Genomic DNA, 20,644 nt, shown 5'->3' on the forward strand with positions numbered 1-20,644 from the left:
GCAGGGAGCCTGTTTCTCCCTCTCTCTCTGCCTGCCACTCTGCCTACTTGTGTTCTGTCTGCCAAATAAATAAATAAAATCTTAAAAAAAAAAACAACCCAGTATATGTAAAAAGGCAGCTCTTTGATAAGGCACAGGAGAATTCACTGCTCTGTTTCTGGCATGACCTATCTTTTATGAAATTACACTGAGTGTTTCCTCATAACTGCCGTGTCATTTACTCAGACGTTTTAGTAAGTAAAGGTAAAGAAATTGTTTTATTCCCGAGAGCCCCGAGTCCCTTAAAATTTAAAATACCCTGATGCACTGTGTTGGTTCTGACATGCTGGAAAGGTGAAGCGTTTGAAAGCGCTGGGTGGGCTCTGCTGCCTTCTTTATTGTCGAAATATTGTGCTTACTTTCAGCCCTGCCGGAACTCTCCTCGAATTTTGCGATGTGCTCTCCTGCCCCAAATGGTAACCCTTGTGCCTCCGACCCGCTTCTTGACCTGCTTTTCCCCTCTCTAAAGCGAGCCTGACGTTTCATCAGTTCCTCCCTTGTCTCCCTGCCCTTTCCAGGTCCGATGACGATGATACGGAGAGTAGGAGCTCCAGGGTGACCCAACTTTGCACTTACTTTCAGCAGAAATATAAGCACCTCTGCCGCCTGGAGCGGGCAGAATCTCGTCAAAAGAAATGCCGGCACACGTTTAGGAAAGCTTTGCTGCAGGCGGCCAGCCGCGAACCGGAGTGCACCGGTCAGTTGATGCAGGAGCTGCAGCGGGCTGCGTGCAGCCGGACCAGGTGAGAGCCCCGGGCGGCCGCCTGCTCCGCGGCCTCCGGCTCCGTTTTCTCTCTGGGTTTGGACAGGCTCGTTGAGGCGCAGCGGACAATGGGCACTTAAGTCTGAAACGTTGGAGCGTTGCGTTTTGCTTGCAGTGCTCGGATAAAATTTAACATCACGTGGGAGAGAACATCACCACGAGCTGTCCGTGAAAATTATTACTGTCACTTTGCCAGAGTTTGACGAGAATTTATTCGGTAAAGTGTTTGAGAATGCTAAAAAAATGACAGTGCTTAGAAATTTCATTTATTATTTAAAAGTGATATTTACAGTTTTTTAAACTACAGAAATAGTATTTTACATTTTTTACTTAAATTTTTAAAAAAATGTTGTTTCCAGCGTATTTTCTGTTAGTATCTCCATTATCCTGCATATTATGTCTTTAGAATACTTTATTACATTGCATTTCTTTGGGGGGGAAAAATCTTTTCTGTTTACATTACAGTCCAGGTACTTCTTTGTTGTAAATTTGAAAAATACAGAAAAAGGGGGGGGTGGTTTCCATAATAATCACCCTGCACAGAACAGAGAATGAGCACTGTGAACATTTTTATTATTTCCTTGTAGTCTTTTTTCTTCATGTGTGTGTACATGTGTGTGTTTGTGTGTGTATGAAATCTCTAGTGAGCCATGTATTTGTATTAAAAAGCAAAATTGAGATCATGCCCTAGGTATACTTTAATTCCTAATTTTTCCCATGTAACATTGGATTATGACCGTTTTCTCATGATACTAATTCTTTAAAACATGATTCTCAATGGCTTGGTAATACAGATGTCAGTCCTTGGGCTTTTTCTGTTTTAGATATGTATTTAAGTAAAACTGGGTCTATGTTATTTAAAAGCAATGTGCCCTTTTTTTCCCTTAAAAATACATCATATAGCCATTCACCTACATTCTCAAAAACTTGTTTTGAAAACATGGTTTATAACTATTTTATTGACTGAAAATCCATAAATTGGACATGTAGAAGTTACCTGATATTTCAAGGAAGAAATTGTGGTGGTGTTATCATTTTGGAAATCAATTTAGGTGGTAAAAACTTAAATCATAATTACTTATTTAGGTTATATACCTTTAAAAATACTAGCTTAAGAGGGGCCTGGGTGGCTCAGTCATTAAGCGTCTGCCTTCAGCTCAGGTCATGATCCCAGGGTTGTGGGATCGAGCATCACGTTGGGCTCCCTACTCAGCAGGGAGTCTGCTTCTCCTTCAGCCCCACAAGCTAGCTTATGTTCTCTCTCTGCCAAATAAATAAATAAAATCTTAAAAAAAAAAAACACTAGCTTAATTGAATTAAAATTTTCCAAAATATCTTCACATTTAATTAAGGAAATAATTTTCAAATTGAGAAGGCAATAGTTCTTCTTTTAATTTTTTTAAGGTTTTTATTATTTATTTGAGAGAGAGCAAGAGCACACAAATGGAGAGGCCAGGGGAGAATCAGGCTCCCTGCTGAGCAGGCAGCCCAACGCAGGGCTGGATCCCAGGACCCCAGGATCATGACCTGAATGAGCCGAAGGCAGGTGTATAACTGACTGAGCCACCCAGATGCCCCAGAAGACATAGTTTTTTACGGAGTTCATTATTTTACAATTTTTTACTCTTTTTTACTATTTTTTTTCAGATAACAACCTTGAAATACACACACACACACACACACACACACTTTTATGAGTTTGTATAAAAATCTTAGCAGTAGCTGTCTCTTGAGGGTGGGATTATTGATAAAGCTTAAAAAAATTTTTCTGTAGTGAGGATGAGTCACTGAGGAAAAGGAGTTTAAAACATTTAAAAAACCCTTTCTTTAAAGCCTCCGATCATACTTCTTACGTACCTGTATATTTTTTGAAATTTCATTTTAGTTTTACGTATTTTGGTTTTTGTTAATATTTGTTATTTAAAAAAAAAAACCCTATTTTTCAGTTGCGTATATCAGAAAGATACTCTGCCCTTAAGAGTTTTCTGCTGCGTAGGACATTTAGAGTTGTTTGAAACTTGGTGTGTGTGTCTCGTATACTACGTAATGACCGCTGCTTGCAATATATTACTCACTCTTAGAGCCCCGACTCCTGTGTAGGGGGGAGGTAGTGTCCGTTCTAGAACGTCCTTTAAGTCTTAGCTTCCATACTCAGAGACTTAACTTTTCTCAGAGAAACATTCCCAGCTTCCACTATGTTAGGTCCCCAATTACATATGCTTATTGTGCTCTGTACTCTGCTTCACTGTCCAGTTGTATACTAATATTTCTGTCAGGCTAGACAGTCTCTTCGTTTTTAAGATTTTATTTATTTTGAGAGAGAGCACAAGCGGCAGGGGCAGTGGAGGCAGAGGGAGAGGGAGAAGCAGACTTCCTGCTGAGCAGGGAGCCGGACACAGAATTGGATCCCAGGACCCAGAGATTATGGCCTGAGTCAAAGGCAGGCAACCGACAGAGCCACCCAGGCGCCCCAAGCTAGACAGTCACTTTTGCAAGGGCAGGAACAATGTACATTTTGTTCTTAAGTCTCTGGTATTGATGAATGAATGGATAAAATTAAACAAGTGAAGAGACGTCTGTTCTCTATTTGTCGAAAGAATTCACTTGGTTTGACATAGGTTTTAAAATAATGATATCTAACATTTCCATTAGATAATGCTTTCAAGTGTACAATTTCAGTAGAGACTTTAGTTTTGTCTGGTGTTAAGCAATCTGTATGTGTAGAGCATTGTATATACATTGAATCTAGTACATTATTAGGACCTTGTCAAAGATGTAAGGGACTGTACTCTGAGTTTGGGACAATCGGTATTTGTGTAGAAGACTGTATCTGTCTATGATTTTTAACTGGCAGAATCCCCCCAAACCCCCACTTTCTTTCCCAAAACTTTTCCCAAACCTTCATTAGTGATTTTTAAAAAAATTTTCGTGATAATTAAATATTACTAAACAAATACAAAGAGGAACTCTAATTATTAATTGGATGTCATTTGTTTCTGTCACTCGTGATTAGTAAAAAGTTTATTGGTCAATGCCTCACTGATAATCATTTAACAATGAGCCATAATCCTTTGTTGGTGATGGGTAGTTTACTGCTTTACTTACGTTCTATTTCAGGCTCACAAACATCAGCTGTTAGTTGGATAATGTCCTCTATTTGATGTTTTTGCTTTCAAAGACTAGTTCCACAAAAGACATTTAAAAAGTTGCCTTTAAATGTTGTAGAAGTTAAAACTTTGATGACTGCCTTTTAGTAGATATCCTTTAACATAGAGTTTGGATCTAAACTGAATAACATTATTCTTCCTCCTCTAAGAGCTTTGTCATATGTGTTGGTGAATATGTGGACTAAACCCCTGAAAGAGCTGCAGTGCGTGCACTCAACGCCTGGTTGTCCTGTAGCCACAGCCCTGCAGAGACGAGTGTCGTTTGTGTAGAAATTTTATTGTAAAAGGGGGATCTAATCATACAACAGGGAAGCTCATAGCAGGTGTTTTCACATTAAAAACATCAAAATGTTTTGGTAATTCTCCTTTTGTGTTGTTGAGATTATTCGGATAATAAAAATCTGTCTAACATCAGGCATTTTTACCTTAATCGTCCGGGGGGGGGGTATTGAAATTCTGACTTTGAGTTTATGTTACTGTTTAAGAGAAAGATTGGTGAGTTGGAACATATCAGCAGTTTTACAAAATGAAACCAGTAGTTCCTTTCGAAGTCTAGGATAAAGAAAAAACGAGGGACTGTATTGTACCCGAGGCTTGGTGAATGGCAGAGCAGATTCTTGAAGTGTTCCACAAAAATAATCTATTCAATATAGAGAAATGCCTTCTATTTAAATCTAGACCAAGAGAATTGGGGTAGGCTGCCACATAGTACGGCTTCATTTATTTGAAATTGTCTGTCCGGTTTATAGACATAAGTTAATGGCTCCCTTCCCCACTCTTGTGATTCTGACATATCTGGCAGAGCCCTTAATTAAAATGCCTTTGATGGCAGTACCTGGTCCTCTATTTGTATGTACTGTTTATATGAAAGTTAGAGTAGACGTTTTATTTAGATTTTCTTTCGATTCATATGTACTTTGGGTTTTGAATGACCTTCTGATTAGTGTAAATCATTCTGTTGAAATCCTCAGATATAGGGGCACCTTGCTGGTTCAGTGGGTTAAAGCCTCTGCCTTCGGCTCAGGTCATGGTCTCAGGGTCCTGGGATCGAGTCCCGCATCGGGCTCTCTGGTTAGTGGGGAGCTTGCCTGTCTGCCTGCTTGTGATCTCTCTGTCAAATAAATGAATAAAATCTTTTTAAAAAATCCTTAGATATAGAAACAGTTCAGAAGATATTTTATTCGTGATGCCTGACGTGTGATTCATTATATCATGTAGATTTCCTTTTCTACCCTCAGACAGGTGTAGAGTCCCACCAGTTTGTGATGCTTCAGAGAGTCAGATATCGCAGGACAATTTCGTACTTCTAAGAACTTGAATATTACGTATTTTTAATTTTTAATGTTTGTAAAAAACTATGGAAAGATCCACAAACTGTTCAAACGAATACTTATTATAGAGGGAGTGGGAACTGGAAAATTGGGACAAGGGTAGCTAGAAAGACTTTTTAAAACATTTTATTTATTTTATAAAAATCTCTTTTTGTTTTTTTAAGATTTTTAAAATTTATTTGTGTGTGTGAGAGAGAGAGCATGAGCAGGGGGAGCGGCAGGCAGAAGGAGAAGCAGGCTCCCAGCCAAGTATGGAGCCCGATGTGGGACTTGATCTCAGGACCCTGGGATCATGACCTGAGTGGAAGGCAGATGCTTAACCCACTGAGCCACCCAGGCACCCTGGAATTAGACTCTTTGTTGCCTAGCTTTTATTCTTTGGTTTTTCTGGGGCCATGTGAACACATTGCCTACTCATGAATTTAAAAATAAGAATCAAATATTTAAATTTTGAATATACGGAGGGGAGATAACATTTAATGAAAGATGGAATTGCACATATTTTTAAAAGTTTAAAAAAGTATCCAAAATGAGTTCATTTTGGAAGATGAGAGCAAATCAACCATTTCTCCATGTCATTACCCCTTCCTTCTATAATAGGTCAAGTTTCTTGCATATTCACTGTTTAGCAGCTTCACATGACCAGACTCTAATGAGGATAATGATACCAAGAACTAACAACCATTAATCATTTACTAGGTATTGAACTATCCACTATATATGATAAGTATTTTAGATGTGTTGTATCTTTTGGTGCTTACCAGTCCACAAAGGTACTCTTATCTCCACTTTATATATAGGTGAGGAAGTTGAGGCTTAAGCGACAGTTAAGTAACTTGCCCGAGGTCACACAGCTGGGAAGAGGTAGAGCTGAGATTCAGAATTAGGTCTGATAATCCAGTCTCCTGTTCTTTATCCCTTTTTGTCTCCTCACTGGCTCTTTCTGATGTCAAACGAACCAAAATATCACTTTAAAAAGAAAAAATAGGCGTCGTTGAGATCGATTATAATACATAGTTACTGGTTTTGTCAGTAGATTGGGGAAATACTGGAACTGGTCATTGTACCTCATAGTCACCTTTTTATTGAATGAACCTAGGAAGGTAAAATATTGGTGTTACAACCTGCCAGCCTAGTGTTGTAAAGTTGCCCTGGATTCTCCCAGCATTCTTTTAAAAATGAATTTTGTCTCTTTGCTTTCTCAGCATGAGCCGGACCAAGTTGAGGGCAGTAGAGCCAGCCGCATGCAGTGGAACGGTGAAGGGTGAACGATGCCCTAACAAAGCCCTTCCATTCACCAGACATTGTTTCCAGCGTATCCTCTTAACTGAATTGAGTGTGCACCGGAAAGTATTAACTCATTCAGGGCTAGTATTTTCATGCTTAAGCCGAGTGGATGACTTTTGAAATCTTACTGTTTTAATGTTTAAAATTTTTATGTCACTTTGCATTTTCATGAAGTCTCCTGAGTAATTTTTTTCCACTTCTATTGTTGTGATTCTTTATTCAAGAATTATATCAGAATCTGAAAAATTGATAGCAAGTAGCAGATTCTTCTGGTGGCGATCACTCAGTTGCAAGAAATCTTGTGCTTGCCGTGGTTCTGCATAGCTTCTAGGAGGCAACTATAACACCCATTCATGGAGAAGGCAAATTGTATTATTCAAAATCTGATTTTAGTCTTCCAAGAGAGTTACGTAGTTTTACGGTGTCCCTTTTGCCCTGGGAATAATTTGCTATTTGTGTTGAGCATAGTGCTGATTTGAAATGGAAGAAAGATAAACATCACTGACTAGGAAAGAAGATACATTAAGACAGAATATACTTGAGGAAAACCTGTGGTAAAGGGCTTCAGGCTGGTTTTGAAATCTTATTACTCTCACTTTTATTAAACATTTAAAATTGAGTAGCATTTAAAAATTTTATACAGTAGCAATTACTTGCTCTTCTTTATTATCTTTGACTTTTTGCCCTACTTTCTGTTCCTGGCATTAAATTTTCACAAGTTTTTCAGCAGCACTTTCTATGTGCTCAAGGTTTTAGAAATAGCCTTAACTATTAAAGTATAAAGGAAAAACAAAGGTGGTCCCTTGATAGGTATGAAGTATGTCTCGAGGAAGTGCAGCTAGGGGCTAAAAGTTTGGACGTTTAAAAATGTTGATCAAGTAAAGCTGCTGTTCCAGTTTTAATGATAAAATTTTGATCTAAAAGTAACTTTTCGTAAGTTGCGAGTTTGAGTTTTATGTTGGAAATGGGAAATGAAAAATCAAATTTGGATAGATGAGCTTTTGTAACTATATCTTAAAATTTTTATTCTTCTTGATGAGGATTATATATGAAAGTTTTCCTTAAAAGAAAGTGGCATTTTCTAACCATTATAGTGGAATTTCTAGGAGTTAGTGTGTTAAGAATGAAATGACCCTGCTTTTTCCGAATAACAAAAATCAGAATGCCCATAAAGGAGACTCATATCAGGAGACTTTGAGCAAAGTAGACTCCTTTAGAAGTATCTTCTGATAAATTCAACAATTATCATTTCCCACATCAGTAGTTGGCTTGGTTCTTCAGATTTTATAGATAAGAAAATTTGTTACTTAGGAAACACAAATAAGGGAAGAAGTTTTTTTTTTTTTCCTTAAAGACTAATTTATTTATTTTGAGAGAGAGCATGTGCGTGCATGCAGTGAGGGAGAGGTAGGAGAGAGGATCTCTAGCCGACTCCCCGCTGAGCACTGAGTCCGAGCCCATGACCCTGAGACCACAGCCTGAGCGAAAACCAAGAGTCGGGCGCTTCACCAACTGCCACCACCGAGGCGCCCCAGAAGCAGATTTTATATAAAAATGGAAAATTTAAATAATTTGAGTTTCAGTGCGTTGTATTCCTAACTTTGAAAACCACAGATATCCTCTTGAACCGCTCTCAGCAGCTTTTCTCAAGTTGCACAGCCAAGTTTGCAGACGGACAGCAGTGCTCTGTGCCCGTGTTCGACATTACACACCAGACCCCGCTGTGTGAAGAACATGCCAAAAAAATGGTGAGTTCAGATTTGATGTTCTGCAGCAGAGACTTTCAAACTTCCGACAGCAATCCACAGTAAAAAGTACTGTTTGCATTAGTTAAAAACTGTGTGTATGTAAATATATATGTTAATACATAAATATGTATATAAAATATCTATATCTATATCTATATCTATCTATCTATCTATCTATCTATCTATCTATATACTGATCCTGATCATTTGGATTAATTTCATAGCCTCATTTAAAAGAAAACTTTTCCAGAAGGTATTTAGTCGTTGCTTACATACGGTTATTTTGTTTACTATTTATTCCTATTCCATAACTCCCTCCCCCTCAAGGTACATTTTCTTACACTTAACAGATTAACAGATTTTCCAAGTTTTCTTTGCCCCATTTCTCTAGATTTTTGCTTTTTTATATATGCAATTCAGTGAATGTCGTAGATACTTGATGAAATTTCAGCCAGAAGCCAATTTTTTGTAATTAAGTACATTTTTTGTTTTGTTTTGTTTTTACCCAGATACTTGCTGAGTTCCACTATTTGCTAGGTAGTATGCAAGTTATAATGCATTAAAAAGCTGAGTAAGACCATTCTTTCTCTCTGTAAGCATTTTGTACTTTCAGGGGTTCATCAGGGTAGCCGAACGGCCACTGGATGTAACAGTACAAGGATATAATAGTACAAGGCCGTGCTCCTGGTGTTGCCACCAGCTAAATGTGTATCAAGGACTGTTTAAAGTTAAAAGTCACAGCGTATAGCAAACGTTTGTAGCCCATCAGTCCCACAGTGAGCGGCTCACAGCAGATGATGTACAAGTCTCTTGGCTCTACTCAAACGGTCTTGAATCCGAACACATTGTGCCAGCTTGGCTGCCACCATTCAAGCCTTAGTTGTCCTCACCTTTGCCCAGATGACATTGGTCTCCCTTCCTCTTGCAGTGGCCCTCCCCCGCCCCACAGACATTTGAGTTCATATGCAGTAAAACTCACTCTTTTGGGTCCACAGTTCTCTGAGTTTGACAATACACAGAGTCCTGTAACCATCGCCATAATCCAGATGCGCCATTAACCGCCCGCATTCTCTTGGGCTGCGCCCACCCCTGCAGTCTGCTCCTTCCTCTGTCTCCACTGATGTCTTCCTGCCCGTATAATTTTACATTTTCCGTAATGTTGTATAATCGGAATCCTCCAGTCTGCGGCCGTGAGAGCAGGCCTTTGAGAATGTACATGTGATCGTTTTAGTTTCCCAGTCAGAACCTTCCGGTGGTTTTCCATCACATCCAGAGTCAAATCCAGGATTCCCACCTGGCCTGTGAGGCTTGCTGATGTGGTCTTCGCAGCTGCACCTTGTACCCCCTTCCCCTCTGGAGTTCGGCCGCATCAGCCTTGCTGCTGCTTCGGCATCCGAGCTCGCTCCCACCGCATGGGCTTTGCACTGGTTTTTCTCCTTCCCTCCATTTCCACACGCCTCACTCTTTCGTTCGGGTTTCTCATCCGATGGCGCTTCGTCGAAGAAGTCTTCACCTTCCCTCTACCCCTGTCATTTTCTGTCCTCATACTCTACCTTGCTTTTCTTCCTAACATCGATATCAGCCCAATACTATATTATTTATTAATTAGTTTGTCTGTTGCCGGTGTCCCTCTATTAGAATGTAAATTTTACAAAGGCAGGAACATTTTTTGTTCATTGCTGTATCCCTGGTGCTTAGAGCAAAGATGCCCAGGAAGTCACTGTTGAGTAACAGACACATGGCTGGGAAGGGTTGAAATGAAGAATTAGGTTCAACCAGTGGACAGAACAGCCATTCGTAGAAGCAGCTCAAGCTACAGGAAGTCCAGGCTGACACACAGATCATGGTAGAAGGAGGCCGTGAGCAAGTTGGGAGTGAATAGTGTAGGCAATGAACAGATGGCATGAGGAAAGCCCCTAGGGCCTGGGGGCGCCAGCGCTCTAGAGGAGCTATGTGGGGGACTACCAGGAGCATGGCAGGGCCTCAGTCGGGGGCAGTTCTGTGTGGAGTACCTAGCACATGACCAACGACATTGTTGGGCTACAAGGTATAAGCTTAGGAGAATAAGACACACACCTAGAACCAGAACTAGGTGGTACCGAGTGTCTTTCAGGTAGGACATGTAGATCTTGGGCTAGACAGACTTTCTCCTACCTAACACTGGTTCTAGAGGGAGAGCCTGGGATGGGTGCCCAGCACCCTGCTGGGTACCAGTGATCGCTCGGACACTGTTTGTTGAATTAAATACTGGCTCTAGTCAAAGTAGACCTCAAGTATTGAGCCAAAGAACTGTAGACGCTGGGAAACAGCCTTTCTTTTTGTTGTTTGTTTTATACATTTGTACATTTGTGATTGGAGTCTATATTTGTGTTTTGATCCAAATATTTGGCTAGTGTTCAACTTCTTTTGGATTTCCTGAATTGATACTTTAATTTTATTCTTTCTTGTCTTAAATTTGTTTAAGTATTAATAACTAGTTTTAGTTATGAGTTTTCAAATACTGTTGTCTGTACTCTTTATGTATTTAGTTATGAGTTATTAATGAATTCATTAAATGAAAGGTGACATCCATTGTAAAAGCCATGATTGTTTTATATACCACCAAGAGATTTTAAAAATGGGGCACGGTGCATTTCTTACCACTTAAAATTTTTTATTTATGTTTATCAAAATAGCTTCTTTAGACTTAATCAGGCATAGATTTTTATCTTTTCTAATTTTTATCTTCTTAATGCTGCTGGTCTAACGTTTCTGCTGTATTACTTGACCGGGAAAGGCAGTGTTTTCTACGTACATCAGCTGGAACACAGTTTGGTCTACTTTGTGGTTATATTCCTTTATCATTTGGTTGTTGCTTTGAAAAAGAAAAAAAAAGGAATTGTGGTCAGATCTTCAGTAATGAGTATTTGCTTCAGTAATGACAGTTGTATATGCTATTTCTTTTTGTGCTTTCGCACACTCAGTATTTCTTCTTCATGTAAAAGCAAAATGTACGTACCTAGACTCAAACAGCCATAGTACCAAGAACTGTTACCATCTTTGCACGCATGTAGGCAATGCCAACTCTCATGACCATCACTGGTCAACAGCAATTGTGAGATGCCATTATTGTAAGATGGACCTGAGTTGCAGAGACACTACAGTGTGTATCTTGGAGTTAATGAAATGCAGTATTCAGATGGAAGGGGGCTGCTGAAGAAAGCTGGTTATATTGTCAATGTCTTGTTCTTCCTGGCTGGTTCTTCCTCTGTCTACTCACTTAATTGGAACAGTTCTATAACGCTGCAGTCCCATGGCCGCCTCTCTTTACCTTGTCTCCCTGGCCCATGTCAATTATTGGAAGGACTTTTACCGTGTCGTGATTTCTGAGGCTACATCTCCACCCCCATTCTTCATCCCTTATACTGTTTTTTTTTTCCTATCTCCTGGGACACGTTCATACCTCAAATTGGGAGCCAAACTGAATTCCTTAACTTTTCTTCTGAATCTTTATTCTGCTGTGTGCTCTGTTCCCACTAATGGTAACATCTAACAGTCAACCCTAGAAACCCTAGAGACGTCTTCAGGTGCTCTCTTCCCTTCCCTTCATCCTCACCACATCCAAGGAGCTGTCAAATCTTAAGAATTCTGTCCCTACAGGGCTTTGTTTTTCCAATCCCACTCACGTCGCCTTAGTGGTTTATCTTGTGTTGACTGTTGAAGCAGGCCTCTGATTGGAAATAATGCCTCCCTCCACTTGCCTTGTCTGTCTGTCCCTTTACATTGCTACGAGCTTAGTTACTCCTTTCAGAACATTTGTCAGGTTGTGTTAATCCTTTCATCAAAAATAATTTCCCATTGCCTATAAGATGAAGTTGAAATCCTTAACAGCATTCAGAGTCATATATGATCTGTTCCTAAACTGCACAGCTCACTTTCATAGTCCGTCCTCCATATGCCACACCCCAAACACAAGTCATACTTGGTTATTTGCTCTTCTTTTTTCTTGTGTGTGCCATTTCCTTTTAATCATGCAACTAAAAATAATTGATGTTCCTTTTGTATACGCATAGAAGGTCATTATTACCTTGTTTTCTCTGTGCTGTATTTACGTATACTTGCATTCATATTTTTCCTATGGAAGAGTAAGTTCTTTGAGAGTGCATTATGTTTCATTCATTATGTTTTTACTCTACAACACCGATCCCAATGTCTTCTTTTTTTCTGTGTCTCTTCTGCCCACCCACACCTCTCCCTTGGCCTGCCACGGTCTCACAGTGTCTGGATATGAGTATGGGATGAACTGTATGTGTATATTGAATTGATTTGAATTAAATTAAAACATGAATTCTTTATTCGTTCCTTTATTGCTGTGCACAGCTGTAGGCATGCAGGATGCTTTAGGCATTCCATAGAATGTTAAGCGATGCATTTTTTTTCAGGTAGCTGTTAGGTTTTTCCCAAACCGTCTCAGTTTAAAAATACCCATTTATTCATTCCGAAGGATAATTTCTTGAGAGGAGATAGCTCCCGTAAAGTTCAGCACCAGCAGCAGAGGAAACCCAGGAAAAAAACCAAGCCTCCTGCACTTACCAAAAAACACAAGAAGAAGAGAAGGCGTGGACCTCGTCGACCCCAAAAACCCATCCCCCCTGCAGTACCCCAAGGGAACCTCAGCATGCCCACCAGCGTCTCACTGCCAGTGGAGGCTGTTCAGATCCGGTCAGTGACGGCGCTGAAGCTCCCGCTTCCTTCCTGTGTTCGATGGTTCTCAGAGCGACTAACTTCACGTTCTTCTCTAGCGTTGTGCCCGGGCTCCAGAAGCCATTTGATAGATCAGCCTAGGCTTTGTAGTTTCCAGTATAATTTTTACCAAATGTTTGAGTGAGAGATCTGAGGTGAAACTTTTTGTTACAATGCAGAAAGCAGATGCTGAAATTGAGCATTTAATTGTCCACTCAGATTTTCCTGCTTTAACAGAAATTCCATATACGTTTCAACAGAAATATTCCATCAGAATTTTGATGAACTACTAGTTTTGGCAGGGCTTAGCATTTTCACCCGAAGAATGAAGCTTCTGTTTCAGCTAAGCATCTCCATTTTATCTGTTTATGTCGTTTCTAAAAATTATTATTTCGACTAGATTTGAAATTTACCAGAAATCAGTGCCCAAAATTATAATTTATTCTACTAATTTGAAGTAGAACTATTATCTCGAAATTTCTCTCAATACCTGGTTAAAAGCTGCAGAAATACTGACTGTGGATGGCGAGGTCTCCCTTTTGCTTTCACATGTCCTTCTCTGAAAGTAGAAGTTTGAGTTAGGATTTCCCGTCTTTGTGTTTGACGAACTTGTCTTGGGGACAGTGGTGTGAAGGGTCAAGGGGAGTGGTGGGGCCAACCATGTCTTCTTCCCCAGGAGCCCGTCCACGCCAGAGCTGAGTGCTGATGAGTTGCCGGATGACATTGCCAATGAGATCACTGACATTCCACATGACTTGGAATTGAACCAGGAGGACTTTTCAGACGTCCTGCCACGGCTACCTGATGACTTACAAGATTTTGATTTTTTTGAAGGTATGGTCAGCATTTTGATTCAAGACCGTTTTTGTTCGGTTTTGTTTTTGTTTTAATGAGCTTTTTAAAAGGGAAGTAGTGTTTCCGAGATGTGTTTGAAGTACCCCTCCTCACAGAACATTCAGCACTGCTGAAGCTCTTTCCTTGTCCCAGGTGAGAGCTGTGTGGTTTGTCTCACCGTGCTCTATGGGCTTAATAGATTGATCATTTGATTGCTAGGTTTTTAACTTTGTTACTTTACACTGAGTCAATTTACTTTATTTTTCAACAAAAGCATACGACTTTTTTTTTTTTAAGATTTTATTTGTCAGAGAGAAACCGAGAATGGAAGTGTGCACAACCAGGGGGAGAAGCAGGCTTCTCGCTGAGCAGGGAGCCCTACATGGGACTCGATCCCAGGACCCTGCATTCATGACCTGAGCCAAAGGCAGATGTTTAACCGACTGAGCCACCCAGGGATCCCAACAAGAACATTTTAAACTTGAATTTATTGAAGCCTTTTGGAACTTGTCCCAGTCGTAATACCTGTATGTCAGTTGAAGTGCATTTTTCCAAAACAAAGTTTGCTTAATCTCACCAGGTCTCTGGTGCTTTCAGGGGAAACCTTTTATATTCTTAGAATGTTTCTTTCCCCATTAAAAACTGGGTATTTTTGTGGTGATTAGCCAAGTTCCCAACTATATAGTTTTGTTTGTTTGTTTTTTAAGGTTTATTTATTTGACAGAGACAGCGAGAGAGGGAACACAAGCAGGCAGGGGGAGCAGGAGAGGGAGAAGCAGGCCTCCCACCAAGCAAGAAGCCCTACTTCAGGCTCGATCCCAGGACCCCGGGGTCATGACCTGAGCTGAAGGCAGATGTTTAATGACTGAGCCACCCAGGTGCCCCTAGATTTTTTAGATTGGAAGTGAAATCAGCAGCAGCCCCTGGGCTTCCGTCCTATGAAAGTTAGTTAGAAGGAGAGGAACAGGATTAGCAGGCCACAAAAAGCATTTGAAAAGATAGTGTGTGAGTGGAGGGAAACGCGGGGTGCTCACCTGCAGGCATGAGTTTCTGTGTCGGGTCTACCACAGCCGCCCTCCTGCTGGAGGAACGAATTCAAGAGCAGAAGAACCAAGGGGGACTCCGACACAGCCTTTTGTCTCCAGTCTGAACGGATATGTTTCCTAGAATGATTTTAACTTTATGTAAAAACACAGATGTAGTCAGACTGGTCACTGTGTGTTTCAAGTTGGCTTTGCTCAGAATCTATAAGAATTTAACGCTTTGATGAGCTGGATGTAGAGGGTGCTGTGGACAAACGGAAGATGTGACGCAGGTTCCAGTCTAGTCCTTGGAAGCTTCTCTGTTCCACAGGGACCCTCTTTAATAGAATACTGGTTTGGTTTGGTTCGATTTCAGTGATTTATGTATTTATCAGAGAGCACTCACCTGTGTAGGGGGAGGGACAAAGGGAGAGACGATCTCGGTCTCCCTGCTGAGCGTGAAGCCCACTGTGGGGCTTGATCCCACGACCCTGAGATCATGACCTGAACTGAAATCAGGAGTCAGATGCTTAACCAACTGAGCCACGCAGGTGGCCGTTTTATTTATTTATTTTAAAAAGATTGTGTTTATTTATTTATTTGAGAGAGAGAGCGCGTGTGCACATGGGTGAGGGAGAGGGAGAAGCACATTTCCTTGCCGGGCCAGGAGTCTGATGTGGGGCTCTGTCCCAGGACCCTGGGATCATGACCTGAGCTGAAGGCAGACGCTTAACCGACTGAGCCACCCAGGCACCCAATTTTTAAAAGTTTTAAGATTTTATTTATTTATTTGACAGAGAGAGAGATCACAAGTAGGCAGAGAGGCAGGCGGTGGAGGGGGGGTGGGGGGAAGCAGGCTCCCTGTTGAGCAGAGAGCCCAATGTGGGGCTCGATCCCAGGACCCTGAGATCATGACCTGAGCCGAAGGCAGAGGCTTAACCCACTGAGCCATCCAGGTTATACAAGATTTATTTGTTTATTTATTTGAGAGAGAGAGCGCATGCAGTGGGAAGGAGGGGCAGAGGGAGAGAGAAACTTAAGCAGACTCGGGCACTGAGTATGGAGCCCGATGTGCGGCTCGATCTCACGACCCTGAGATCATGACCTGAGCCGAAATCCAGAGTCAGAGCTCAACTGACTGAGCCGCCCAGGCGCCCCTTTAATAGAATATTGTTGAAAAGCAATACAGGCGTCTGCTTTTTGTAATACGGGACCAGCGGAAGCTCTGCTCATTCTTGATGGCTTTTGTTCTCCTCAGGAAAGAACGGAGACCTCCTTCCGACTACCGAAGAGGCCGAGGAACTCGAACGGGCCTTGCAGGCTGTAACTTCTCTTGAGTGCCTGAGTACCATTGGGGTACTCACCCAGTCCGATGGTGTGCCAGTCCAGGAGTTGTCCGATAGAGGAATAGGGGTGTTCTCCACAGGTAGTGGAGCTTCAGGAATTCAGTCCTTGAGCCGAGAAGTTAACACGGACCTAGGGGAGCTATTGAATGGGCGCATAGTACATGATAATTTTTCTAGTCTAGAGCTGGATGAGAACCTGCTCCGTTCTGCTACCTTGTCTAACCCACCCACACCCCTGGCAGGGCAGATCCAGGGGCAGTTTTCTGCCCCAGCCAACGTTGGCCTTACTTCTGCCACTCTGATCAGCCAGAGTGCACTTGGGGAGAGAGCCTTCCCAGGACAGTTTCATGGACTACATGACGGCAGCCATGCCTCCCAGAGGCCACATCCTGCCCAGCTGCTGAGCAAGGCAGACGACCTAATCACCTCACGACAGCAATACAGCAGTGATCATTCACACTCCTCGCCCCATGGAAGCCATTATGATAGTGAGCACGTGCCGTCTCCCTATAGTGACCATATCACCTCTCCCCACACGACATCTTTCTCTGGTGATAATATGGCAGCTACCTTTTCAGCAGAGATGCCCATCATGGCGCAGCACTTGCTCCCAACCCAACTCGAGGTGCCACTTGGAGGAGTCGTGAACCCCAGAACTCACTGGGGCAATCTCCCTGTCAACCTCGGAGAGCCCTCTCCATTTAGCAACCTTCTCGGCGCAGATGGACATCTTCTCTCCACTTCCCTATCCACGCCACCCACCACTTCGAACTCAGAGACCACACAGCCTGCCTTCGCCACTGTGACCCCCAGCAGCTCCAGCGTGCTCCCGGGGTTACCGCAGACCAGCTTCAGTGGCATGGGGCCTTCTGCTGAACTCATGGCCTCCACCTCCCCCAAGCAGCAGCTCCCTCAGTTCAGCGCAGCCTTCGGCCACCAGCTGAGTTCTCACAGTGGCATTCCTAAGGACCTGCAGCCCAGCCACAGCTCGATAGCCCCTCCTACAGGCTTCACAGTAACAGGTGCCACAGCTACAAGTACCAATAATGCATCTTCTCCCTTTCCCTCCCCTAACTGAGCGTGTCTGTGTGTTTGCAGGCAGGTGGGGAGCCTGGCGTTTTCTATCTTTGTTTCCTGTTTATCATCCCTCTCCCCCTTTTCCTAACGGAGATTTTAAAAATAACAGATGGGGACTACAGGGGAACTCCCTTTTCCAGTTCAGCAAGTAGGCCTGCGGTGGACCTCGCTTCAGTGTTCGCGTGTGCTCCTTCGCACTGGTGCTCATTCCCTCCTGGCAGGTTCACCCTCCTCCCTCAGTGGTTTCCTTCGTGGCTCAGCACAGTGACTGGATAGAATCGATTTTTAGCAGCAAGTCCTAGAAGTGGAAGATACCTCAGATTACCAGTGCCCTTTACTATTTCCTAGTATTCAGATCAATGCTTTCCATTCTGTGACCAGGTCTTGACGGAGGTGGTTCTAGATAGAACGGTCCTATTCACTGAGTTCCTGTGTAAGTGATAGCAGATGGTGCGTGGGGGGCGGGTCGGGGCTCTGACCCAGCACCACCTGCTAGACACCACATGAGGCCAGGATTCCATTCCGAATTGTGATCATGTTCGATTAACAAGAAAAAAAAATTAGTCTTTTGACCGCCTGTGTGTGTGTGTGTGTGTGTGCGCGTGCGCACCCATGTGTGTGTGTCTGTGCAGGGCAGGAAGCAGCTGTCCCGTTGTTGTTGTTGTTGTTGTTGTTGTTGTTTTGTTTTGTTTTGTTTCCTAATGAGGATAAGGCTCTGACTTCTCCTTTCCCACATCTCAGAACCCTCATTGGGTTGGTCATTCTTTCCCCCTGAATTAGTGAGGTCTCCCGCGTGGAGAGGGTGGCAGGTTGATGATGCGAATTGCACAACCCCGTTGTGCTCAGTGATGGGGAACTCAGAAAGCCGAATTCACTTCGGGGCTGTGGGGACCGACTGCGCGGTTGCTGAGATTCCAAGGTCTGGGGGTCACTTGGCCTTTTTAGACGCGCGTTTGGTTTCTCCGTCCCTCTCTCACGGAGTACCTTCCCGAGGTGTAATTACAAAAAGACCACATTTTGATGTGAAGAGCAGGACAGGTCAGCTAGGTTTGGAAAGATGGGATCTCTGAACTCCTTGATGTGTCTTTTCCTTTTGACTTTTTCATGTTTACAGTAGTGGTTCTTCGGTAAGATTTGTAAGATGTCGACGACACTTGTAGAATCAATGTACCAGTTGTGAAGTGATGTGTAATATCTGAAGGATACACGTTTTAAAGTTTCTTTCAAAGCAGAATATGGAATACCCACCCTTTGGTACTTTTAAAAATAATTGAAATGCTTAGGTTTAACTTTGGGGAATTTTTTTTTTTTAAAGTACCAGGATTTTAGGGTTCAAAAATCATATTGGTAGTTTAGTAAGTTGGTGACTATGAAATAAATCTGTGAGGTTTCTTTTTACCTGCCTTGTCCCCAGCCCCGTCCCCCAGGGTGGAACTAGATTCTAAAGGCGTCTGTGCTCTGCTTTTGCTGAGAAGCCTCACTGTCCCCTGAGATACCATTGGCTATTTATACCCGAGTCTAGTCTAATTTACATATATATATTTTAAAAGATGAGTAGAGAGAACATATCTATTAATGATGTGATATAATAATTCATTTGTCAGGGAATATTTGATCTTGATTCCTTTTCAATAGGTAAAGATTTGGATGTATTTTCCTACTTCCTATATGTAATCTCTTTATGCCATGCTAATTCTAACCAGTCCCTTCTTTTGAAAGCTTTTCTTTCTCTGCTTTTTAAAGGAATAATGGTGATCGGCAGGCATTATGCAGATACGATGTGCCTGAGATTGTGGAGGGGGAAATGTCACATGACTGTATGAAATCATGATATGCCCTATTTTGTATTTATTGAAGTTTTCTTTTTGTGGGCCAAAAATACCTTTGTAATATATTTAGGTTTTTTTTTTAATCATGATAATTGATTGGAAGATTTATTTTTGAATAGCTTTGCCTTTTTTGCAGATTGAGAAATTTCTAAATTATAAATTATGTCACAAAGCAAAATTATATTTGGTATCACCATAAATTTCTATTCTGAATGGTGAGGACAGATAATTTGAGTATTTCTCACCTGTGAACCTATGTTAGTAAGCTTTTTTATTTTAATGTACTGTAATGAAATGATTACGAGTAGTTACCTCTGCTCAAAAGTATCAGTTGGTTTTCCTCCACTCTTTCCCTTCCCGTTCTCATCATCCCTAGATAACTGTCCCGTTCCCAGCAATCCGATCTAGTCTCCATTGTGTACTAATTCAAGGTTGTAGCAGAGCCGCACACCGACTGTCTTACCTACCCGCCCTTCTCTGACAGCAAAGGGAAAGTCCTGGGTAGTCGGTTTGAACTTCTCTGGCTCTTCGTCTCTCGTGGTAGCTGCTTAAAACTCTTCAGTTATCAAAACTGAGTTTGCAGTAAGTTGCACATTTTCTTGTTTGCAATTTTCTGTTTTATGTGCATTGAAAAGCCCTTTCCTGCTTTCTAGTAAGGAGGCATGAAATGATCAGGAATGTTGCCAGTTTCAGCTTCACACCAAAAATTTCGAGTCAGTTCATTTTTGTTTAGATGCCCACAGGGATAGCTGAAGAAGGGACTCCCGTAGGAAGTACCACTGTAGGTTTGAGGCATTAGCAAAAAAAACAAATTTGTCTTCTCATTTCATCTCCTTCAAAACCAGCATCCCAGCTTGCAATTTGCTTTGCTCTCGCGGCTTCTTGTGAGTCCCTTTTCGGAAGAGAGAAGAGCATCCTGTGAACCCAGAGATAACCTGTTAACGTTTTTCTTTTAGCAAATGCAGAGCAATTCTAGTCTGTTAGTAGTAGGTTTGCTGTTCATGTGTAGAGAAAGGAATGAAGCGTCTTTCACTCTGGAAATATGAAAATTTGTGTCTTTAAGTAGCACTTACGCTATCATAAGGCAGTACTGGAATCGCAAAACAAAATTCATGTGAGGTCCTGGTTAGGTGGAAACTAGCTTGTATGCTAGTGTGAAATTCAGGAGAAATAGTGGCAGAGAAGTTCACTCCGTTTCTGTAGTTCTTTGGGACCATATATAAAGGCCAGTTAGATTGTGTTAATGTGATTTACTTACACAGTTGCTGCAGTTCATGGATACACTCTGTGCTCGGAGAATCTGAATTCCATTCTAAGGAATGATACTGGCTGTGATCTTAGAGCATCGAAGAAGTGTTTTTCTCTCCTTTACTCTCTCTACATAATTGTTAATATTATTTTAATTAAAGTACTTAAGACATTGTTTTTTTCCTCTGTAAAAATGGCTTAGTAATTTGCACATCTGCGTAGGTTATGTAG

The 20,644-nt window shown here is 41.8% G+C and overlaps 1 protein-coding gene across 2 annotated transcripts in view; it reads left to right on the forward strand.

Annotated features, from left to right (window-relative positions):
• Positions 1-17,881, forward strand: part of INO80D (INO80 complex subunit D) — a 60,696-nt gene extending 42,815 nt beyond the window's left edge. For both annotated transcript variants that reach the window (XM_080799278.1, XM_080799279.1), the window contains exons 6-11: positions 558-782; positions 6,506-6,615; positions 8,202-8,335; positions 12,819-13,036; positions 13,734-13,891; positions 16,172-17,881. In XM_080799278.1, coding sequence (XP_080655404.1) covers positions 558-782; positions 6,506-6,615; positions 8,202-8,335; positions 12,819-13,036; positions 13,734-13,891; positions 16,172-17,337 — 2,011 coding nt within the window. In that variant the 3' untranslated portion in view covers positions 17,338-17,881. The remainder of the gene's footprint in view (positions 1-557; positions 783-6,505; positions 6,616-8,201; positions 8,336-12,818; positions 13,037-13,733; positions 13,892-16,171) is intronic.
• Positions 17,882-20,644: the final 2,763 nt, after the last annotated feature.

This window comes from Martes martes (assembly GCF_963455335.1).
Source record: "Martes martes genome assembly, chromosome: 3".
In the NCBI taxonomy this organism is placed as follows: domain Eukaryota; kingdom Metazoa; phylum Chordata; class Mammalia; order Carnivora; family Mustelidae; genus Martes; species Martes martes.